This window comes from Lynx canadensis, chromosome C1, assembly GCF_007474595.2.
Source record: "Lynx canadensis isolate LIC74 chromosome C1, mLynCan4.pri.v2, whole genome shotgun sequence".
Taxonomy (NCBI): Eukaryota; Metazoa; Chordata; class Mammalia; order Carnivora; family Felidae; genus Lynx; species Lynx canadensis.
The window spans coordinates 15,014,987-15,040,306 of NC_044310.1; the positions used below are offsets into that span (position 1 = coordinate 15,014,987).

General features: G+C 40.4%; 1 protein-coding gene across 15 annotated transcripts in view; it reads right to left on the minus strand.

Moving 5' to 3' along the window:
• EIF4G3 (eukaryotic translation initiation factor 4 gamma 3) overlaps positions 1-25,320 on the minus strand; it is a 317,793-nt gene that overhangs the window by 24,661 nt on the left and 267,812 nt on the right. For 13 of the 15 annotated variants that reach the window (XM_030323566.1, XM_030323569.1, XM_030323568.1 and 10 more), the window contains 10 exons: positions 23,764-23,910; positions 23,080-23,316; positions 21,619-21,723; positions 19,359-19,491; positions 16,103-16,197; positions 13,983-14,076; positions 12,486-12,603; positions 10,394-10,614; positions 8,568-8,686; positions 4,661-4,833 (listed from right to left, as the gene is read on the minus strand). In XM_030323566.1, coding sequence (XP_030179426.1) covers positions 4,661-4,833; positions 8,568-8,686; positions 10,394-10,614; positions 12,486-12,603; positions 13,983-14,076; positions 16,103-16,197; positions 19,359-19,491; positions 21,619-21,723; positions 23,080-23,316; positions 23,764-23,910 — 1,442 coding nt within the window. Of the gene's footprint in view, positions 1-4,660; positions 4,834-8,567; positions 8,687-10,393; positions 10,615-12,485; positions 12,604-13,982; positions 14,077-16,102; positions 16,198-19,358; positions 19,492-21,618; positions 21,724-23,079; positions 23,317-23,763; positions 23,911-25,320 lie in introns of those variants that run through there. The other 2 variants (XM_030323561.1, XM_030323571.1) reach the window with 2 other exon arrangements.

The following is a 25,320-nucleotide window of genomic DNA, read 5'->3' on the forward strand; positions in this document are numbered from 1 at the left end:
TACATTTTCTGCCAGATGAATGAATGAAACAGAACTACACCATACCCTTGCTTCTTGGTATGTAGTGACCATTACACCAAATGGACTAAACTTTGGTGAGGTCCACAGGTAGGACTTTAGGTATCCTTCCCTCCATCTCAACTACAGAGGCTCTACTTTTATTTTCTTTACATATTGAGTTCCTGTCTAAAACGTAATGAAAGGGATACATGGTAGTTAAAAAAAAAGGTTTTTTTTAAATTCACTGAAGTTCTGATCAAAACTCTGCTGAAAAGGCAAAATAATGTTCCGTAATTGGAAACAAATAGTATCGTCAGTAGCATCTCCCACACTTTGCACTGTGATAACTTAATAAAAAAGTAAATCTTGATGTAGATAAACAAGAAACAGTGAGAACATCTAAAAATCAGATTAATCGGGGCGCCTGGGTGGCGCAGTCGGTTAAGCGTCCGACTTCAGCCAGGTCACGATCTCGCGGTCCGTGAGTTCGAGCCCCGCGTCGGGCTCTGGGCTGATGGCTCAGAGCCTGGAGCCTGTTTCTGATTCTGTGTCTCCCTCTCTCTTTGCCCCTCCCCCGTTCATGCTCTGTCTCTCTCTGTTCCAAAAAAAATAAATAAACGTTGAAAAAAAAAAAATTTAAAAATCAGATTAATCAAGTATTATTATGACTGGTCATAACAGAATCTAATTCCAGGTAAAAGAAAGAAATGAAATGATGATGAAAGTTTCTTATACTCTAGTATCATATTCAAAGGATCACTATGGAAAACATTTTTTAAGCTAGATCTTACCTTTGTGAGCAAACTTGGTTTCCACTATTAACCAGCAGGTCAGCGATTTTTTGGGTTTTTTTGCACCTCTGCAATTTTGCACCTGAAACTTAGTCTGCATGTCTGTGTAAGCTTTGAATAGCAGGGTAGAACTGCTGTTGAGTGGCAGGAAAAGTTCCCCAAGATAGTCAAGGAGGAGATAAGAATTTTCTCTCCAACAAATATCTTCCAAAGTCAAGCTTCCTGAAGGGCCCATATTTTGTGTCTATTGACAACTCCAATTTTTACTGTCTTGGTTTTCATTTGTTTATTACACTTTCAGTGATTCCAAATTCCATGGCTAATAGTGAACTATCTTTACTAGATAGCTTTAAGAAAGAAGTCTTCTAGGGGCGCCTGGGTGGCGCAGTCGGTTAAGCATCCGACTTCAGCCAGGTCACGATCTCGCGGTCCGTGAGTTCGAGCCCCGCGTCGGGCTCTGGGCTGATGGCTCAGAGCCTGGAGCCTGTTTCCGATTCTGTGTCTCCCTCTCTCTCTGCCCCTCCCCTGTTCATGCTCTGTCTCTCTCTGTCCCAAAAATAAATAAAAAAACGTTGAAAAAAAAAAAAAAAAAAAAAAAAGAAAGAAGTCTTCTAATGCCATGATATAAAATGAATTTATCAACACTTTTTGAAACCTATCTACCTATACAATAATGCATCTACCTACCTACCTGATTTGCCTCATAAAGTATTGAGATTTAAGTCCTGAAAATTTCAAGATGGTTTGATGTTGCCTTTGTAGGGATATATTTTATATGTGGCAACTACTATGCTTGGGGTTGATAAACTATCTAGTAAACAACCTGACTAGAAAGCCTATTTAAAACTTCTGTCTAGTATTAGAATTTAGTAGCAGTGCATCCTTTGAAGAGTTCTGTAGGAGAAATGGCAGATGAATAGTTGACTGATCAGTGCCCAGTAAACAGGGAGGCCTTATACTTTCCATCGACTCTGGCTTGGGGAGCTGGGAGGGAACAGCTTTAACCACTGCTCAGAAATTGGCATCTAAGCAGTAGCAGCATCCAAGGAAGCTGAGCTTAGATGTTTGCCCATATGCTATGTAAGGACAGAGGTCTTTGGATATTGGGACCAAAGAGACAAAAAACTTAGGGCATTTCCATGGCTCCAATGAAATGGCCTCTTTAGACAGTATGAACTATTTATAATTTGGGCTTTAGAAGTAATTAGGAAACTTTGATCTATTTGCAAGGAAACTCCTGGTGGATGACAAGTGGCTGTTTGTTTTCATCTTAGAAAAAAACTGCCAGGCCTCTCCATTTAGTAAGGAACATGGGTCCTCATAGGGGTCTGGGTCTAAGGATGGCGCGGTTAGATCTAACAAAGTATCAAAAGTGAGGTCTGGAATCACTGCATTCTCTCTAGCTATAGAAGGAAATCGGAATAGAGAAAGATGAAGTAGATACCGAAGCACAGAAGTGTTCATCTCATTTTCAGTATAAATAAAAGGTGGTGGCTATATTGCCAGCAGCAGCAACAGGGCCACCACCAATGAAAGTGTAGACACCGATGTCTGAGTATGACATTTTTTCCCCACAGGGAATCCCCCAAAGGGAAATGCCAATGTCTGAGGGAGCCTAGCAATCAAGCAATGAACCTCTCAAGTTCAATGAAGACAATGAAGCCAGACGGCACTTCCTGGGGTCTTTCTAGACAGAAATAAACTTAGGAGCACAGTCTGAAGAGAGGCAGAAAGGGTTAAATAATAATCCAGCATTCTCATTTCTGAAATTATCTGATGAATATATCATAACAGATGAGAAAGAAGCAAATATTTATAAATTAATACAATTGTGACCTCAGATGTAGTTTGTAGGATTTCAAGCTGGCTAGGAACAGAACTTAGATTTATTTGTGAGGGTGTGGTTACCCTCATTTACTCTTGCTGTTTACACACTGGCTGGTTACTGGAGTGACTCGATTTCTCTTTTTAAAACTGGGAAACCATCTTGGCCTTCTTTTTTATTTTTTTTTTTTAAGTAGGCTTCATGGCCAGGACAGAGCCCAATGCAGGGCTCAAACTCATGACCCTGACATCAAGACCTGAGCTGAGTTAAAGAGTCGGATGCTTAACCAACTGAGCCACCTAGGTGCCCCGCATCTTGGCCTTAAAGGACAACAATCACAGCAACTTCTGCCGAAGTTTCTTACTAAGGTAACTGGGTCAGATGGCCTAAATCTAGTCATTCACTGAATTCATAGAAATCTACCTTATTACTCAAAGACAGCTTAGTAATAATCCTAGGGGCAAGTATGTATATTCTAGGACCTTGAAAACACCACCATTCCTCACAAAATCAAAAGAGTAATCATTCCTGAACATATTCAACTGTGGCATTTAATGATTACGCTATTCTAAGAGGTTGACCATACCCGAAAGACACACAGTGGCATTTTATCACATGTGCATTTAATTTTCAAGAATATAATATGAGCTTGGCAAAAAAGATTTACAAAGAGAAAAATAAAGGGGTGCCTGGGTAGCTCAGTCACTTAAGCATCCGCTTTTGGCTCAGGTCATGATCTCATGGTTTGTGGGTTTGAGCCCTGCATCAGGCTCTGTGCTGACAGCCCAAGCCTAGAGCTGGCTTCGGACCTGTGTCTCCCTCTCTCTCTGCTCCCCCTTCCCCTCAAAAATAAGTATTAAAAAAAAGTTAAAAAAAAAAAAAAACACAGAGAAAAATAAATAGTGTAGAATTCTTACTGTCATTGCACCCAATGAACATATGTCAAGTATGAGATTGGAGAGGAGAATCTGACGTCCTGCCTTCAAGAAATATTAGTTCCTGAACAATTAGAGAGCGGGCACCTGGCAGGGCCGGGTGTGTTTCTATGTTTATATTTACGTAACACAGCTCCTAAAACAGAAACTTTTTACCATATGCAATTTTCACCTTAAACCTTGATTTCAGAATCTCAACCTGGGTAAGATTCTGTGGCTGTACCACAAAGAATCCAATTCACACACATGTGATGATCACAAACAAATCAGAACCTGATCTAATGAAGATACAACACTAATGACAGCCAGACTTCATCAAAGCAGTCATCAACAGGAATCATAATGAAACCAACCCGGAACAGACTAAGTCATTAACAACTTGGAGTAACACGTCCTGCTATGGGGCTAGAGTGGACAGATAAGCATCCCTTGGCCAAAATAACCAGGGTTTATTGAAAGGATAAGGCTTTTAGGTTTAAGTTGATTTTCCAGAAATTTTCTCACATTAAAAAAAGCTTCTATGGGGCGTCTGGGTGGCTTAGTCGGTTGAGCATCTGACTCCTGATTTCAATTCAGGTCATGATCTCGTGTTTTGTGGGCTTGAGCCCTGCATCAGGCACCGTGTCTACAGTGTGGAGCCTGCTTGAGATTCCCTCTCTCTCCCTCTGCCCCTCCTGTGAGTGTGCTCTCTCTCAAAAGAAATAAACTTTTTTTTTTTTCTTTAAAGTTTTTTTTCCTCAAAGAACACCTAGGGATTTACAGGTAAACGGGCTGCTGAGGGCCTGAGTTTCCCCAAGGTGAAGGGGTCTCTACTACCTTACTTACACCTTAATACAGGTATAAACAATAGGATTTGGAAAACCAGGAGATAAATAACCTTTATGCCCTAGCACAATCTACAAAATGCCATCATATCCACCAACACACTATCAGTATATTACGCAATTATAATTATCAGTATATTACACAACAATTGTAATTATCCAATTACAGTGGACATAATTTTACTCTATGGAAATAGACAAATACTTAAAAATATATGTACTTTTAAAAATAACCACTACTCAAGAGCTTAGTAACTGAATACCACTCTTGAAGAGGATACTGACCCTTTGAAAAAGTCCTGTTTGCTGAGTTTTTCTGACTGCACCAGCTGATACAGTAATTGGCCCATGTGATCCCTGGTGATCTGGCTCCTTTCCAGGGTGGACTCCACTCCCATTCTCACAAACACATGTAGCAGGCCCTGGGCATTCAGCTCTTCCACACACTGCATGGCTTCCTGTTCAAACAGCAAATAACAGCTTAGTCTAATATCTGGATCCCATTACCAAAGCGTTAAAATAAGTTTACAATCTTTTACTTATGACAAAGTCAGCAGAAAGCTCCACAAACAACCTAGTATTCATACATTTTTAAAAAAACATTAATTTAGCTCAGTAAAATGCAGGCTGACAAGGGCAATATTAGCCATATTTAAAAACAGAAAAAAAAAAAAGAGGATCTTAAGAAGGGTAATATGTTTAGCTTCACAATTTATCAACAATCACGCAAAGGGCCGAAGTGTGTTTTTCTACAAAATGTTTACCTATCTTATGACCATTTAAAAACCTGAAAATGGTATATTAAGAAACAGAAATTCATCATCACGTGCCAAATGACTTAATGTGGCAACTGAGGTAATTCTGTCTGGGTATGTTAATATTTGCAAAATCTTCAACGAGGAAGGTCTTCCTTCATATGAAAGTTAGTATACTTAGCTTAAGTGCTAAAACCCTCTTAGGAAATTCTTGGGGTGTGGGGCTCGTGAAATGGTCCTTACCATGGGGTGATCTGGCTAGGTCCATATCTCTGAGGCCTGGTAGCCAAGGTTGCTGAATCACCAACACAGCACTGTGGCTCCCTGCCCTCAGCTATCTCAACTCTGTCTGAATCCAAAATCCTTTGGTTCAACCTCTGAAGAGAGCAGCTCTTCTGAGAGGGAAGATGCATGTGAGAAGAGCAGCTGCTTGAATGAAGAAGGGACTAGAGCACATGTAGGTTTCTCACTGCTGCTTTATTTCTCCTCTGCTATTTTATTTAATGCCTCCCCCACATAAACTTTTTATCTAAAAAACTTTCAAACTACAGAGACATTGAATAGTACAATGTACACGTATGTAATTTCAGTTTAGATTCATCAATTGTTAGTTTTCTTCATAGATACGTAAAAAACTTAATACCAACACAATGTCAATAAAAATATTATCTGATAAACAGTACATATTTGAAATTTCCACAACTGTCCCCAAATGTCCAAAATATAGTTTTTTGTTGTTGTTTAGGACCCAACTGAAAACCTGACATCACATGTCAGGATGCATGATGTCTTTTTAGACTCCTTTAATCCAGATCAGTCCTTTCTCTTCATCTTTTTAGAACATTCACAGTTTTGGAGACATTCGGCCCAGTTGTCTTTTAAAACCGTCTTATATACACTTTTAAACCAATCGGTCCTTTTGTTTTCAGTCCCACCTGCACCTTACGTGCATTTGTAGTCTGCTAAATAAATGACCACCCATCCTTCTAGTTTCTAACTTCCAGAGTGTTGGTGCGGTCTATTCCCTCTACTCTTTATCCCCGTGAATTTTTACCTCATTTTAAAGACCATCATCATTATAAAGCTTTTTCACGAGAGCATGGAAATGAATGCACATATCTTCAGTATTTAACCTGAAGTGATCAAGTGTCTTACAAGGGGAATTTATTCACTGAACCTGCATGTGGTATCAACGAACTATATCATGCTGCTTTCAATGTCACAGCAATTCATCATCTTGCTCTTCTCCCTGATTTTCTCGTGTTGATTCTTATTTCATTGAGTATTCAGGTGAATGGACACCTCCTACAGTCTGTGACTGCCCAGTCACCGGCTATCATATCACCTAGGTTTACTTCTCTGCACTGAAACATTATTTTCCTTTTTGTATTTGTCGTTTATTTATTACCTATCTTTAGGGCAGTTTTGTATCTCCCACTAGAACACAGGCTCCACAAATGCCCCACAGAAATAGACTATGTTGCTCACTATATACACTACAGCATATCCGATGTCCAGGCAGTGTTTCCTAAATTGTGGCTGGCACATTTTACGTACTCAATAACTATATACCACAGAGGCTAAAAACCATAGGGTGTGGAATCGGACAAATGTAAGTTTGAATTCTGGCCCTGCCACTTGCTACTATGTGAATTCAGGAGTGTAACAATCCCTCAGGCTTGACTTCCCATCATAAGGTTACTTGAGGAATGAACATAAAAAGGGACTTTGCACACTGCCAAACACAAAAGCTCAGTACATATTAATTTGTATTATTTTTAATAATAACAACACCTACTAAAATGCTAGAAAAACCTTTCCTTTAGGATGATCTCTGTAAGCCTTTAGCATAACACACTAATAATCTTAAAGGTAATAAGATAAAATCACAGTCTCTGCTCTGAAGCTAGAAGCCTAATTTTACTTTTATTGTTGTTGTTGTTTTTTAAAGATTTTCTCTTTAAGTAATCTCTATACCCAATGTGGGGCTCACACATACAACCCTGAGGTCATAAGTTACGTGCTCTACTGACGTAGCAAGCCGGGCACCCTTAGAAGCCTAATTTTAAATCCTGAGTTGGCCACTTATCAGAAGCATGACTCAGATCAAGTTATTTAACATCTTTGCATCTCAGTTTCATTATCTATAAAAATAGCTATTATAATAATATTAAAATCAAGAGGGCGTTATGAGGATTAAATGAACTAACGGCACCTAGCACACAGGGAGCCCTCACTATGTCTGACAATGTCACCTGCTTCTTATCATCATTCTGCAGCAGATGCGCCTTGGACCCAGTACAATGAAATTCCCGAGTCATAACTGACTCTGTTTCTTCCATCCTACAGGCCAGGCCTAGGGCTAAGATCTTTCAGAGAGTCCTCCCGTTGAACTTAGGTCTTTTTCCCCCTATGGCTCCCATTCCTCAGAGTGATACTTTTCTCCTTTCAAAGTATTTGTTGCTCATTGACTTGATATTTCCTCTCCAACTAACTGGCTCATCATCAAAACCTCTTAGTACTTCTTCTGAATTTTAGATGATTTTTTAAAGGCTTGAGGGTTTTAGAAAGCTGGGCTACAGTTAATCAGGGTGACTGTTATGTACAGAAAGCAAATAATAACTACACTGTCAAGAGAACAAGTAAGCTTGAAATAATTAATATAATGTTAAAGCAAAAGTAGTTAATGTATCTGACAAATAATTTAACAGAGTAAGACTCTGCTGACTCCAGATCCCTAAGCTAGGTCCTATTATATGATCTCTCCTAAGATCCTAGAGGTCTATTGGCATTTACAATAACTATAATTTAAATACCTATTTTTGAGTTAACTCTTTATGACCTGTCTCTGCCACTAGACTCTAGAGCTCATGAAGTCAGGCATGATGTCTATTTTATTCACTACCATCTTAAAATGAAGATCAAAGAGAAAGTTGGGGTTAAAGAACAGTAAATTCAAAGCTGTGTCTTGAATGTTTCACGTAGGCTGTCTGGCCCTGGCAGTGCAATTACTCCTTGGTGCCTCAGGTTTCCACTTATGAAATAAAAAGTAATGTTAGCCATAGTTTAAAGTTAATACAAGAATGACCATAAAAGGACTGTGAAGATCATAACAGGTAATGTACAGCTAGATAAGAATGCCTAAAAATGATAATGTGTGGGTTTTTGCTCATGAACATCAAAGTCAATGTGGTTTTTCTACTGTGGGGATGGACTGGTAGTCATTCCCCCTTCCTGCCATGTGATCTTGTGAACTCCATCATCAATTTAAAAGACAGTAGCTGGCAAGAGCACATCCGAGTTGTGCAAACTGAACTGCATGGGACCTGGATTACTCCAAGTCTTAGTGACAAGTGCTTTAGACCAGAGCCAAGTTACTGTATCTCTCTGCCACGGGGCTTTGTGTTGTTGCTTTCTTTTTCTGAAACTTCATTTACCTTAAAATCATTAATGTGTAGAAACTCATCAATGATAGATTTAGACTTCCTCGCCATCTCCAATTCTGACAACGCAGGCTTGTCAGGGGCTGCTGTTGCTGGAATTTCTGGCTTCGCTACTAATGAGGTTAAAAAAAGTGAGGAAGTAAAACAGACAAAATTGTAATTAAAATCGGGGATTATGGTTGACAATATTTATTTGTTGTTATATCAACTTTTCCATAAAAGCATTAAAATAGATACAAATCTGACAAAGCAAGACACCTAAAAGCAGAAAAGAGAAATATTTATTTTTAGCATAGATAGGCACTAAGTAACTTCATATTCCACAATGAAAAGAATAGAGGGGTACGGTGAACTTTTGTAATTAGAGCTTTTTTGTCCCTTTCTGCATTTTGATTCTTCTCCACTGCTTCAGTGATGAACAGCACGTGAAGCTTGTACAATCACGCACAGAGTTCCAACCACACGGGCCTTTGGCAGTTGCGTGAACATGTCATGATGCTCCTTCTGGCCAGAGTGCTCTTTCTCTCTGCTCCATACCCATCCCTTCCTATAAATCTATTTCGACTCCTACTGGTTCATCAGACCCGAGGAAGCCTTCCCTGATATCCCTCTGTATCAATTCCAGATAGTTCCTTTGTTCAGTACCCTCTTAGAACTCTGCTCCTTTCCTCCGTGGCATTTTTCTCAGTTTGTACTTATATACAATACCTTTCGTGGAATTATGTCATAGGAGTCCTCTGGACCCAGCAGACTAAAGGCTGAAAGCAGAGACCCAATGCCCACAAGTCACCAGGTGTTCAGTGTGCATGTGATGAATAAATGAATGACCCAGAAGATAAAAATGCATAGGGCAGCTGTGCCACGTTATTCACTACTCACAAGATATTTTCATACACTATCTCGTTATGTTCCCCAAATAGATACCACAGATCAGAAAGCCACATGTCCCTGAAGTAAAAAATTCTGGTCTATCAGTTGGGAGAAGACATTTCAATTTGCCTCTGAATCCATTTAGAGGAGGAGACACAATTTAAATAGTGAAAGAAATTTGAAAGCTATTAAGATGTTATAAACAACCAGTACTACCTCAGGATTAGTATTTTAAAGATGCTGAAAATTATCTTTAAACTATTTCTCATTGTTCTCATCATCTTTACCCTCATGACCTCTAGTACTTTTTGAAAAATCTGTATTTATCAGATAAAGTTCTAAATATTTACCCGTATAGACTTCTCATTTAATCTTCATGATAACTCTACAGGGTAGGCACATTTACTATCCCCATATAACAAATGAAGAAACAGAAATGCAGACAGGTTATGTAAATGAGGTAATTTTTAGAGCATTATCTGAGTTGGTCCTCTAATCATATACAAGCTACACATGTACAAAGACCACAGATGCTACCAAGATGAAGGTAACAAAAGACAACCTGATATTTTCTCTTTGGTTTGCTTTGGATGTCAGAATTTTCATACATTTGAGGGCTCTACAAAGCCCATGCGCTCTAATGCACAGGAAGGGGTTACTGTGAGAATCTGTTAAGAAATTCAGATTGCTTAATATACAGCAAGAGACCCTCATCACCATCACATTTAATAGAGAATGGGGGAAACTTACAAATTGACGAACAAAGGGACAACCTGGGAAACGAAACCTATGTTACAAAACCATGAAGATGCCCTTTACGTTTTAAGATACTGGTATGTTATATTACCATGTAATGATTCTGAAATCTACACAGGGGCAAAATCTCCTCTGCACTTTTCATTCCACAGTTAAGGCCTGAATCTTCCTTCTGTGTGTACCAAGTCTCTCACCTGACTCCCGGCCCTTGTTTCGGTCAGCCTCAGCGCTGCTCCTCTCCACGTCCATGCCTCCCGTAAGCTGCTTCACGGTCTCTAGCATCTCCCTGCGTTGCTCTTCTTGAGACTGATTGTCCAACAGGTCTTTGCTGCTGCCGCCTCTCAGGAAAGTACTGGGACGAGCTGCTGCAGACGTCAGGGGCTTGTCATTCTTCTCCCTGCCCACGCTTCCACGACTTAAAACACAAAACATACTTCTTCAGAAGATCACCCCATCCACTATGCATTCAAATCATAAAATAACGTTAAGATTTCCTGCAGGTATGTAATTTTTCACACATGACTTCAGGTATGTGAGGCGCCAATTCTACACCAAACTATAATTATGTAAACAAGTAAAATCAGTGCTTTCAGAGAATGTTGAGTATGTTTTAGCTTTTCTCACGAATGTTGAAGGGATACCACTTAAGATTTTAAAATGCAATGGCAAATCCTTATTTTAGTTCTTTAAATCTTTTAATAAAGACGACAGTGCCGAACGTATGAGCTAAAAGAGCAAAAGAGACAAAGAATACCTAACGGACATGGTATCACTATCTTAGAAATTAGACAATGATACAGTATTTATTCAGAAACTTCAAATATAAGTAAAATATTTTGAGAACCAAGTAGCAGAAGTAGTTTTTGAGTGGCCAAAGTCACATACTTTCCTTAAGAGAGAATCTTCCTATCTCCCTAGGCTTCTTTTCAGACAGTTCCCACCAGTTGGGCAGGTAGTTCCTGGTCCATAGCAGGCCAGGAGCAGCAAATGAAAAGGAAGAGAGGAGAAAGGACTAGAGGCACGACAGTAGTCTAACCTCTGAAAGAACATACACAAGTACTCAAAAAGCAGAGCCATCAGGGGAAATCTATGGCAGAGCAAAGAGCCATCAATAGCACAAATGACGCTTCATGACAAGCTGAGCCATCACTAAAAGCTGAACTGTGCTAAGCATATTTTACCGTAGAAGCCAAGAGAACAACAACATAGTTAGAAAGTCTACCTGGCCAAATTGACTACAGTAACAAAAAAGGAAAGTTTGAGAGTTTAAAGCAACTTCAGCTCTAAAAGTGCTTACGTCCAAAATTTTGAGGAGTGCCTGGCTGGCTCAGTCAGTAAAGCATGTGACTCTTGATCTCAAGGTTGTAAGTTCGAGTCCCACACTGGGTGTAGAGATTAAAAATAAAATCTTAAGAAAATGAAAACTAAAAATTTTGTTCTCGGTCATTATACTACAGGTCTTCATTCCCTATAAACCAACCAAACAGAACACCTGACTGTATCAGTCCTACAAAAAAGAAGGTAGAAAGACAGTACAATACAGAGAGAATAGTGAGAAACAAAGGACAGCCTGAAACAGAACTTGAAGAACGGTATGACAGAGAAACATATGGGTAGGCTGTCATGCTCTTTAATTCACATGCTTTGGAGTGTTAGGTTAATCCAGAACATCCTGACGCATTAGTTTAGCAAGCCCTCCACCAGCCTCCAGGGGTGTTTGGGTGGGTCTGACTTTCTTAAGAAGCCAACTATTATACTGGGGCGCCTGGGTGGCTCAGTCAGTTGAGTGTCCGACTTTGGCTCAGGTCATGATCTCACAGTTTGAGTTTGAGACCCTTGTTGGGCTCTGTCCTGACGGCTTGGAGCCTGGAGCCTGCTTCAGATTCTGTGTCTCTGTCTCTCTCTGCCCTCCCCTGCTTGTGCTCTGTCTCAAAAATAAACATTAAAAAAAAAATTCTTAAAAAAAGAAACAAACTATTATAAACTTGCCAGGTAACTTGCCCTTCCTTTCCACCCCATCCCAAATCTACCACCCAATTATGTTCTTATCTTGGAAATTACAGAACGTGAAGATCAAAGAGGGAATAGAAAAACAAAATCAACCTTAGGGATAAGAGGAATCCATGCACAGAGATGACCATCATAATTTACACGGGTGTGTGTGTGAGTGTGTGAAAGAGAGAAAAAGAATAATAGAGAAAGAGAGAAGGAGAGAAGGAGAGAGAGAGAGAACAGACATCCACAAGTAGGTCAGTCTTCAGTTAACATGGAGAGTGGGCTCCATACCTGGTTAAGGTCCGTCGGGAATCAAACTCTAAAGGCGTAGACGATGTAGACCCTGAGGGTGCTGGAGGTTGCAAAGCAGAGAATCTGTTTAAACTGGAAGCACTTGACCGTAAGGCATCTATAGGTGTTGAGGATTGAGGGGGGAAAAAATACAAATCACTTGACTAAAATGTAGCTTTTAATTCATCTGGCTCTCTAGGGAGGAAAGGGGGGGGGGTGTTGTTTGAGACTAGGTATTTCTAACAAGTTTAACAAGGTGATGCCAAGCTCCTCCACAAACTATACTCTTAGAAGTATAATGTTAGAAGGAATTTGTCTGTAAAAAAAATTTTTTTTTGAAACCTTTGTTCATTATAACCATTTGCTGCTTTAAAAACATAATTAAATTATCCTAGATAGGGAAGGGGGTGGGAGTGGTAGACAGGAAAGGAGGGAGGCAAGCAAAAACAAAACAAAACAAAACAAAATATTGCACTTAAAAAAGCTAACTAAAAAAGGTGTGCCTGGATGGCTCAGTCGGTTAAGCGTCTGACTTTTGATTTCAGCTCAGGTCATGATCTCAGGGTTTCTGGGACTGAACACCACACTGAGCTCTGTGCTGACAGTGCGGAGCCTGCTTGGGATTCTCTCTCTGTCCCTCCCCGGCTCGCTCTCTCTCTCTCAAAATAAATAAATAAACTTGATAAATAAAAATTAAAAAATCAGAGGTCAAAATTACTTAGTAGAAGGGAAATATGGAAAGGAAGTTAATGTAGAAGTTTTATTCTTCTAACGTTTCTAAAACATTAACGTTTTATACTTTTCTACTGGACTTCATCAGCTTTAAAAAGATGTGTCTGTGGGGGTGCCTGGGTGGTTAAGTGTCTGACTTCGTCTTAGGTCATGATCTCCCAGTTCATGCGTTTGAGCCCCGCGTTGGGGTCCTTGCTGACAGCTCAGAGCCTGGAGCCTGCTGCAAATTCTGTGCCCCCCCCCCCCCCCCGCTTGCACTCTGTCTCTTCTTTCACTCTCAAAAATAAACAAACATTAAAAAAAAAAAAAAAAGAAAAAAAAGGATGTGTTTGTGATGGTCTAAACATTTGAGTCCTAAGGTCAAATCTCTGAAAGTCTGACTTTTGATAAAGATTTTGAAAAATATTTCAATCTAATTCTTTTACAACTCTCTTATCCAATTCTTCTCAGAAGAATGAGTTTCCCTCTTCATTTGCGATCCCAGTAATTCTCTAATTATATTGAATTTATGAACAACAACAACAACAACAACAACAACAACAAAGGTACCTAGGAGATTAAAGTCTTAAACAGCCTAATTGAACTCAAAAAACTCTAAATATTTAAAACACCTGAAGATCCATATTGTGAGGGACACCAGTAAGTTTGGGCATGCTTTGTCTATAGATCTTTTCCTAAAACCATTATTAAACGATTGTGGGAATGCACTATACGGTGAATACTAGACCACATCCACGTTCCGGAGAAGGGACACGTTACACTTACCGGTCTCACTTGCCTTTGCTCCACCACTGCTGCCCTTTCCCCAACTGCCCAGCTGTGCTTTAGGTACCAGCTGAATTTTCTCATCAATTGTGGGCTGTAATGTAAGTGACCACAAGCCAATTATAGGAAACATTCTAGAATGTTTGATCTTCTTTTTCCTTCAGTACAGTGAAAACCAACTTTAGCAACAAAACAGTGCTTGGAATGCCAATTTAAGAAGTATGAACTGGAGCCGTCCATATTCAAGTGGTGCTCCCTGTACAACCTGCTTGGAAACCAGCTTCCACAGAGTAGTTTAGAACCCCTGGTCTGGAGAATGCATTCAGATGGTGTGAGAATGCATTCAGATGGTGTGCCGTTTGACTAAATGTAAGCAGTTTCCAATCATTCCTCCTGTCCAGTAATGCCCAGTGATTTAAAAAAGAAGTAAAGGAATATACAAATTGTGTAGACTACAAAATTAACTCCTTAATTTCTTCACATTATTGTCAGAAAACAGGTCAGAAGGCACAAAGATTTCACATTTTAGCAAAGCCAGATATAGGTGGGGGCTAAGGATGGAGAAGTGGAGTGGCAGCATTCAATACGGGGGGGGGGGGGATAAGAAAAAAGCGAACATAGTATTAGATGGGAAGTTAATAACGATGTCGAGCTCTACAGGGAACACAACATTAGCACAAGTGGATAGAATTACAATGTAATACTAATAAGAAAACATATACCACAGTAAGGTACAATGTAGCTCTTTGTAACAGAAGTGTTAATACACTCTAACAGCACTGCCTAGCTCTATGACATGCTTTCACACAAATCTCTCCTAGTTAACAATGCATTTGTTGAATGGTTTTGAACATTTTCTACGATACTTAAGTACAGTACTTGTAGGATAACTGTCTGAATATACACAAAATTTATTAAAACAACAACTTAAAATCTTTCAAAATATTCAGGAAATAATGTTGTAGCTTATTATCAGCACTATTCTTTTTATAGTATCCATGCATGGAAACAGTATTAGTATTTAAAAACACAAACACCGTTATTCAATATTGATATAATTTTCAAAGATGTTGGGGCTGACGCTGGAGGAATTCTCTAAACGTGTAAGATTTTGGCTAAAACCATCTCTCGTAAGAAGTGGATGGGAATCAAGCTGTATTCAGCGATGGAATTCCTGCCCTGAGACATAAACAACTAGAAGAATGTACCAGAATCTTAAGAGAATAGGATCCTAGCTAATTAAAATCAAAAGAGATCTAGACAGCAAATGTTCTATGCTGAAGCAATACTTTGACATGAAGACGCAAATGACAGCCCATCTTCTTCCAATTTTCTCAAACTCTTTTTCTTTCTGTCAGTTATCTTCTTTCATTTGATGTTTTCATGTTAGCTTTAGATTGTCTTTGGTATCTTACCAGCAGGTTGCCAATTTTCAGAACTATGGAAAGTGTATTACACAAGGAAGGTTCAAATTAGACTTGTAAATGATTTATAAATCTACTGGGCTGTAGAAGTTTCCCCTTTTACAAAAGATAATGCCACTTCCTCTATGTTCTCCAAGTTCTTCACCCTACTTAGGGTGATCAACTTCTGCTGAAAACATCTGCCAGGAGAAACCCTTTCCTCTTACCACCCATGGATTCTCAAGGGAGAGGAAAGCAGAATGTATTAAATCTTTATCACAGGATGATTTCTAGCAGTGGGTCCTCTTGATTTATTTTAGGCCTTGAATATGGCAAACTGTTAATTCCTTTCAAGTTAGGCTTAAACAGGTAGATGCTTCTTCCCTAGAGCTAAGGATACATTGTATAAAAGATCATAAGGGACTATAGCTTCTGAAGTATATTTATTATCATCTCTCTTATACTAAGCATCTGATAACTTTAGGAATTAAACTAGTCTCTTCCCCCTTAGTAAGCCCTCCAAGAAATAAAAAGGACTAACATCAGGACAAGTACCTAAGAATACACTGATAAATACTGTCATATAGCAAAGCATCTACTTTAAAAAAAACCACTCCCCCATAAACTCTGCAATGTAGTTATTTTATATAAGCAAGAAATAATTGAGAGTCCCATTCTCAGGTCGATGTTAAGTTGCGTCATAAATGTCATACTCACCTTAGTGATTTTAAGGAATTTTGAGGGGTCTAGTACCCGACTATTCTTGGCCCCCTGTACAGTGTTCCATCCACCTTCATCCACTCTCTGGACACCTGCAGGGAGAACAGGGTGAGTCAGTTTCCCACAAACTCAAGTCAGTTTGACAATGAAAGAGTGAGCAGTATTTTCAACTCAGCAGCTCCAATCAAAATCAAGGAAAAAGACAAAAGAAACTGTTAAAGCACTGCTGACAGTCTTTTTAATGCCTACAACATGAACATATCGGATAGAAATACTGTGGAACATGCCCCACCGAGAGGAAATTAACGGATAACGTGAATAGAGATTTGGTGATAGACAAAGGAGGGCCAGATCTAATGTTCATAGTTAACACTTCAGATGGAAATTATTTATTAGAAGGTTTATTTCACTTGATGGTGTTAAATGACACAGTATACTTGGATCACCACCCCCGCCCTCCAACCTATCACCTGCTCAGGCAGAAAACCCTGACTCCTGTTTCTCTCACACTTGGCACCCAATCTGTCTGTAAATCTTGTCGGTTCAACATATTCAGCATCTAGCTCTTCTTATTACTACCAACCCTACCACTTTGGTTTTCGCCAGCGACATTTCCTCGATTAGTATAAAACCGTCTTCGCTAGCTTCACTGCTTTCACCCCCAACTGTTTGCATCATAGCGGCCAGCAAGAGCCAAATAAAGTACAAGTCAGGTCCTATCACTTCTCTGCTTAAAACACTTCTGTTACCTCTCTTCATCTCACTCAGATAAAATCCCAAATTACTCATAAATGGCCTCCAAGCTCTGATTAATCTGGATTCCTGCCTCTCAGGCCCCATCCTCCACTACTCTCTCCCTCTGCTCAAGCCACACTGGCCTCCTTGCTGATCCCTGAAAATGCTATTTCAAGGGCCTTTTACTTACAATTCCCTTTGCCTACAAACCTTCCCCCAGATGTGCCCACGGTTTCATTCCCTCATACTTGCTTCTGGTCTCTGCTCAAACACTAACTTTAGCAGGCTCCCAAACCACCCTATTTAGAATTACACCTCAGGTGCCTGAGCGGCTCAGTTGGTTAAGCATCCGTGGTTCGTTGAGTTTGGGCCCCATGTCCGGCTCTGTGCTGACAGTGCACAGCCTGCTGTGGACCCTCTGTATCCCTCTCTCTCTGCCCCTCCCCCATTCACATGCTGTCAAAAATAAACATTCAAAAAAAAATAAATAAAATTGCACCTTTACCCACCAAGCCTGGCATCACCCGCTTTCCCCCTCTCTGCTTTATCTTTTTCTCTAGAAAAAGTGATCGGACAAAATTACATATTTTATTTGAGTATTTATTTTCTGTCTCTCGGGTATGATGGAAGCTACACGAAGGAAGGGACTTTACTTTGTCTCTCCTGTTAAGCAATGGGCACTTATACGTGTTGAAAGAAAGACCACCCAACTGTCTACCTAAAAGCTTTTCTGATCCTCACGTACTTGATTGTCTCTGTGCTATCTGATGTTACTGAGCATGAACAAACTTGTTTCTTGTTTGTTTCTTATACCCTAGTGCTCCTTCCTCTGCAGTTGTTCTTTATCTGTCAATTTCCCAAGAGTCGTCTTCTTCCTTTGGTCCTCTGTAGACATCTTCCATGGACTGGGCTCTCTAGTTCAATAATAAATAAGAGTCATTACGTGAAAGGCACTGTGCTACGTACTAGGGTGAGGAAGGTGAGGAAGCATGGTGTCCCATGGAACTTAAAAGTATACTTTCTTTCCTGGAGGATTCATCTCTCATATGTTCAGTATGAGCCCTACGGTGTGTGCGCCAGTTGCTAAGCTGAACCCTTGACACACAACACGTCTTGCCACCCTAGCAACCACTATTAGATCCGTTTTACACATTAAGGGACTTGTGCAAGGTCATGCGGCCAGGATGTAGGGGAGCTGAAATGCAAACCCAGACAGTTGGCTCCAGAGTCTAGTAGGCTCTCGACCACAATACGACTACATCATCCAGCAACTTCCGGCTCACTGAACAGCAGACTGGACAGATAAGCATTCTTACTCGGATACCCTCCTGCCATCTCAAAATAAACACTGATCATTTCCCTTCTGAAAAAGGTTTCCTCTTCCATGTTCTTAAACTCAGTCAATGGATTTTCTACTTTCTCGGGTGTAAAATGTCTTCCATTTCACCTTTCATATTTTTTTCCTATTTCTTCCTTTTAATAATTATTATTACCAGGATTTCAGCAGGAACGACATTTCTGAATTCAGTGTTCCCCTTTGACTCATCGTGTTAAAAGCAATAGACTTCTTTTATTTATGTACATCTAGCATGACATTACCCCTTTCTTCAAAACCTTACAATGGGACTTTAAGGTCAAAGATATCAGTTCTTTTTTTTTTTAATTTTTTTTTTTTTTCCCCAACGTTTATTTACTTTTGGGACAGAGAGAGACAGAGCATGAATGGGGGAGGGGCAGAGAGAGAGGGAGACACAGAATCGGAAACAGGCTCCAGGCTCTGAGCCATCAGCCCAGAGCCTGACGCGGGGCTCGAACTCACGGACCGCGAGATGGTGACCTGGCTGAAGTCGGACGCTTAACCGACTGCGCCACCCAGGCACCCCAAAGATATCAGTTCTTAATCTGGCTCCATTCTTCCAGACAAACATTTCCCACTGATTCCGAACACTTAAATTTTGCTTCAGTCAGGTTTGTTTATGCCTCTTCACAATATATGTTTATTTTACTTTCATGACTAAGATTATTCCTTTCCTTCCCAAATATTTACCATCCACCAGGACCCAGTTCAAAGATGCCTTCCTCAAATAAAGATCTCTTCCAGCTTCCTATCTTTCTCCTCCTCCTCTGAATGTTAACAATCTTAGTTGAGAATACATTTCATACTTGATAATATCTCCTACTTGCTTGACAAATGTGACTGTTATTAGTTTGCCTTCCTGGATAAACCGTAAGCTTTCAGAGAAAAGAAACTACATCTTCCACTTTTTTTTATAGCCCTCACCAATACTGAGCACAGAGAAGATGCTCAAGAAAGTCCTGTTGATTACTGAAGTTAAAGTAGTCCAAGAAACCATGCTTTGTCCTGCATTCTTGGAGAAACTGCTTCACTTACCAATTACCACTCTATTGTTCAGTTTATTCTTTCTGATGTCACTTCAAACCTGAATACAGAATTCTTACACATCTGTCCCTCAGTCTCCCAAGTTTCCCTAACATCCCAGTGGACTCCACCCCTTACCTGTTCGTCTCTTCTCTTTGGTCATGAGCTGCTGGACCTTCCTTTGCTCTTCTTGTTCTTCTATTTTAGCCTCTTTGTGAATCTGTTCGATAGTCTTAGGCCCTTGATCTGCTCTTCGAGATACCCAGTTGCACTATAAAAGGAGAAAATAACATTATCAACCAGAAAACAAAACATAAACATAACAATTTTTTATACTTCTCACTGCTGGAAAAGTGTAAAATACATTTAAAAATCTGTACTACAACAGTTTTTCATCTGTTTTACAGACAGCATTGCGTGCAGTCTGAGATTAGATATAAAGAATTAAGTTTGTCTCAATAAACCTTGAACTACTGTATACTGAGTATTCCAAAAGCCAATGAATAAAAAGCAAGAGGGAAAGACTGGCCCAAATGTATTTTTTTAAAAATATTTTTAGATGTTTATTTATTTTTGAGAGAGAGAGAGAGAGAGAAAGAGAGAGAGAGAGAGAGAGGCTGATTGATTCAGAGTGTGAGCAGAGGAGGGGCAGAGAGAGAAGACACAGAATCTGAAGTAGGATCCAGGCTCTAAGCTGTCAAGCACAGAGCCTGATGCGGGGCTCAAGCTCACAGACCGGGAGATCATGACCTGAGCCAAAGTCGGATGCTTAACTGATTGAGCCACCCAGGCACCCCCCAAATGTATTTTTTTTTAATTTTTTTTTTTAACGTTTATTTATTTTTGAGACAGAGAGAGACAGAGCATGAACAGGGGAGGGGCAGAGAGAGAGGGAGGCACAGAATCGGAAGCAGGCTCCAGGCTCTGAGCCATCAGCCCAGAGCCTGACGCGGGGCTCGAACTCGCGGACCGCGAGATCATGACCTGAGCTGAAGTCAGACACTTAACTGACTGAGCCACCCAGGTGCCCCCCAAATGTATTTTTTAAAAATCATCTTGTGGGGCGCCTGGGTGGCTCATTTGGTTAAAGTGTCTGACTTTTTTTTTGGCTCAGGTCATAATATCAGTTTCATGAATTCAAGCCCCATGTCAGGCTCTGTGCTGGCAGCACAAAGCCTGCTTGGGATTCTCATTCTCTCTCTCCCTCTTTCTCCCTCCCTCCCTGTCTCTCTCTGCCCCTCCCTGACTTGTGCTGTCTCTATCTCAAAATAAATTAATTAACTACAAAAAAATCATCTTGTATATTTGTAAAGAGGAACCAGAAGAGGAATCAAGAAAGCTCAGGACTCTCTGGCCTTGACTTAATCTGAATTATTGGTACTTCGTTCGTATCACATTCCATGGGGGTTCTAAATCAAAGATGACTAGCATTTTTCATCCTCCTATATCATAGTTCTGATATCCTACAAAAGTGCCATCTCTCTGGCCTTTGGTTATCCTATTTAGGACAAGTTGCTCCTTACAATTACACTTCTCCCTTTCCTTCCCACCATAATCCCGACAACTGATATAAGTACAAGTAATAGAAGGCACGGGTGAAGAAGTCTTTTATATTTATTTACATTTGTTTACATGTGCTAGAAGCGAGGATGGCAAATAGGCACAAAATTCTGATCAGCTCGTAGTGGCTTCAGTAATAAAAAGGATCGTGAGGTCACATTTAACCTTAGCAAGATAAAGAACCATCATCAATGCTATCTGGTCTGAGTACAGGGCAGGGAAGGGATAGGACCTGCATTCACATTCTCTAGTTTAGGGTCAGCTGCAGTATATTCCCTGCAGGAGTTAAAATAAGAAAGAGACAAAAGAGGTGGTAGTGGTAAACACTGCACCTGTTATGAGAAATGAGAAGCGGCAGGAGCACAAGGGGATACACAGGAAAAACAACAGAGAACAAACAGCAACATGTCCTATGAGCTGGGCACTTGACACGATCACCTCACTGAATCTGTACCACACATGTGCAATGGAGGCAACATCCCCATTTTAGAGAATAGAAATGTAAGGCTCAGGGAAATGAAATGGAATCATGTTGAAGGTGAGGACTCCTGAATATTTAGTAGCCTAAGACTAAATTTAATTGACCAGTTTGAATTCAGAGTAGTGGATTTAAAAACAGCAATGTGGTTTGATAATTAGCTTAGAGGGAAGAAATGTAACAGGCAGGTATATATACTTCGTGTCCTTTCACACAGCTATGTCAGGGAAGTGTGTCAACTCAGGTTCTGGGAGCCTCTCCTGCAGCATTAAGTTTTTACCTATGTAAATACTAGGACACACTCTCCAACCCAATTCCTTAAAAGAGACTGGAGTAGCTGGCTTATATTTTCTTACTTACCAGCCTTAGGTCTATCACATCCTGAAGCATGAATCGAATCCTAGATGAGGTTTTTCTTTCTTTCACAATTTTCTCCATCTGATTAAAATACTGGTCCATACGTGGCTGCAAGGGGTAAAACCATTTAGTATTCCTGAGTGAGGAATTCAAGTGTAATTTTACCACACAGAGTTTTTAAATGGCCTAAGGACACAACTTACAGACAAAAGGTAATGTGGTACAAATTTTAATTAAGCATCCAAAATAAAGGTTACACATTCTGAGCAGCTGGCTGTAGTCCTGTGACGGATTACAGGTAAACAGAATATAAATCGAAGCATTATACTGCAGGCAGCCCCTGAATCTTCTTTAAAAGAGAGAGGTGGCTGTAGCCTTTGCCCATTTCCAACCTTCTCTGCTGAGAAAGATAAGGACAAGGGCCATACATTAGGGATGACAGAACTTTAAGCTGGACAAACTGGATTATTTATCATCTCTGAGCCACCAGACCTACCTCAGACTTCTTACCTCTGAACTTTATGTGAGTGAGAAATAAACCTCAATCTTGCATAAACCACTGATATTTGGGATTTCCTGTCACAAACAAACATAATCCCAGCTGCTTCAGAGGTTACAAAACATTTCTGACATTATTTATAGCAAACATTTCTAATTTTCCTACCCCTTATGTGGAAGGCACCATGTTATGTTTGAACCATAATATTTTTAATGGTTTCTTTTATTATGGTTAGATAGCTTTGTTGCTGTTTAGAGCATAAATGTAAGAAAACTACTAGTTCTGGGGCGCCTGGGTGGCTCAGTCAGTTAAGTGTCCAACCTCGGCTCAGGTCATGATCCCATGGTTCCTGAGTTTGAGCCACGCGTCAGGCTCACTGCTGTCAGCGCAGAGCCTGTTTCAGATCTTCTGTCCCCCTCTCTCTGTTCATCTCCTCCACTGGTTCTCTCTCTCTCAAAATAAAAAAAATGAGAAAAAAAGAAAGAAAAGAAAGAAAAGAAAGGAAAGAAAGAAAGAAAGAAAGAAAGAAAGAAAGAAAGAGGAAGGAAGGAAGGAAGGAAGGAAGGAAGGAAGGAAGGAAGGAAGGGAGGGAGGGAGGGAGGAAACTACTGGCTCGTCACCTCAGTAGCACCCTCCATCCCAGCCCAGCCCACAGCAGCTATTCTCCTCTTATTTCTGCCCACAATTTGTTATACAGAAAAATGGCCTGTGAAATGGTCATGCAGAAAATGGACAAGGGACAAATAATCTGAACAATTCCCAAACTGGCCTTCATCTAATCTGGGACCCTCTTCACTTCTGCCTGTGATGGAAAAGTGGTAAGGAGCTCGAGGGCCACACACTGACAGTGCGAAGGGCAAAAGGAGAAAAAGCAGCAGTCCAGACCACTGGGGCAAGATGGAACACTTTTGTTGACAGTCCCAACCGAGGCCCCACTGGATGCTTCGGAGACTGTGGGCTTTTACCTTTGCTTTCTCAAAGTCCAGGTCTTTGCCTATGGTGGTGAGCAGGCGGCAGAGGCACTCTAGGGACTCCTCGTCATGGTTCTTCAGCAGCTTCACCACACAGTCATGCATGATAGCTTCAGTCAGCATCTTGAGTTTAAAGAGCTCTCCAATAAACTTGATGTTACCAATGGATCTCCGCCGGGCTTTGTCCTTAGCTTCTTCTAGTTCGTCATGAAGCCTCGTCCTCTCCTCTGGCTGTTGTGTAAGGAATGACAATAGAAGCTTGGATGACAACTGTACGGCACAAGAGAGGACAGGAACACACACACTCTGACTCATGGTCTTATCCTTTGTGGGGTCAGGGATACCCTGTGAGAATCTGAAAGCAACTTCAGACCTGTTCTATTCCTCAGAAAACTAAACTACCCCCCAAAATTTGCATCCATTTCAGGAGATTTCTGGAACTCAGTGACCTCTCTGGGATCCGGGCTCTGAATTCCTGTCTGGGAAGGTTTAGTTGCTCAACCATGCAGCACGAAAAAGAATAAAGCGTTCCCGTGAACTTCAATACTGTATCTCCACATGAAAAAAAGGCCATAAGGCATCTACTGACATAGCAGGGGAATGTAGCCGGTTTCATGAAAATTCTATTTGGTAACACTCAGAAGCATAAGCACACTGCTTTCCTGTGAAAATACTCACAGCACTGGCAGCCTCGAGTTCTTTCTGCTTCTTTTCAAAGACATCATCATCTGCTTTATCTTTTTCAAACTCTTTCTGGCAACGGTTCAGGAGCAGCTTCCGGAAATTCACTGTGTTACCAGGTTTGTCTGCCATGGGTACTTTCAGCTGCATCCATACAGGAAAATGCAAAAACATCAAGATTACTTAAGACATTCAATCATTTTCTCAAAATATCTATTTTATACAAAATAATGCTGACTGAACTACAGGAAAGCTTCTAAAAGAGGTACACGATTTAGCTTCAGGCAGTTTGTGTTTCATGGTAACATGTCTTAAATTTTATACAGAAAAGATATACATTCCTCTCATATAAGTGTACTGTACCTTTTATGGCTGGTTTGCCTCTAGCTGACTTTGATGTCCATGTAATATTGTAACAACTATGACTCCGCCCTTACCTAGACCTTTGTAACTCTACAGGGTTATTACTTTTGTTTTTCTATTACCACGGTAGTTAAGTTTAAAGGTTTAAAGGAACAAACAGAAATGACATAAAGCAGGGGACAATTTCATGGCTATAGGAAAACTGTTGTGGGTAGGGTCCTTATTCTAGAAAAAAAGCAGAAGAGGGGGACCACTTTAAGGATTTTTGAGATACCTCGTCTTCAGGGGAAAGTCATAACTGTGATGCTGGTACTTACCTGTACTATCAATACACTATGTTTACTGATTACTTTTTATGTGCCAAAAGAAAATACTAGTTTTCCAAAGGTTCAATCTAAAAAATGGCCACCTTAGAAACATTCTTTGACACACAGGAAGACCCAGACTGGACAGGGTAGAACCCTGGAGGCAGGATGTGTACAAGGTTTCCACGCAAGTCTCATAACTGCTTTCTAGTGACAGCAATAGCTGGTATCTTAAAGGTTATTTGTAACCAAATGCAGAGCCGTTCTTATAAGAAAGTGGACTGGTGCAATGACTGACTAAAATATACCATTTTATAGATGAAATGCCCCAGAGTGTCATTCTGAACAGCTACTGTGTAACATGGCAAAATGATTTTTCTGGAATCACAAAGTGGGTCCCAAAATTCTGAAATGCATGGTCTTTGCCCTAAGTTTAATGGGAGAACCTGGTAAAAAACAGAACATCCTGTATTTATACTCACAAACAAGTTACTGTTACCAACCACAATGGACTTGGGAGAGCTGCTGATTCAGGCTGAATGGCTAGAGAAACTTCTTGAGAACTGAGTACTATGATGCTATACTGGGTCTGTGCTAGAACTGACGGACACTCTCCGAGAGATTCCCTATGACACATAAAAGACCATTTAACAGACCAGTTCTTCTTTTCAAGACTTTATTTTAAGGTAATCTCTATACCCGACGTAGGGCTCAAACTCACAAGCCCAAGATCAAGAGTCGCACACTCTACTGACTGAGTCAGCCAGGCACCCCAACAAGTCCGGTTCTAACCAACCAAGACAGCAAGTGTTTCATTACACCTTCCCTGCCCCCCGCCAGCAGGAAATATTAACTCAGGAAGAGGGTTAGATCACCAAATTTTTTT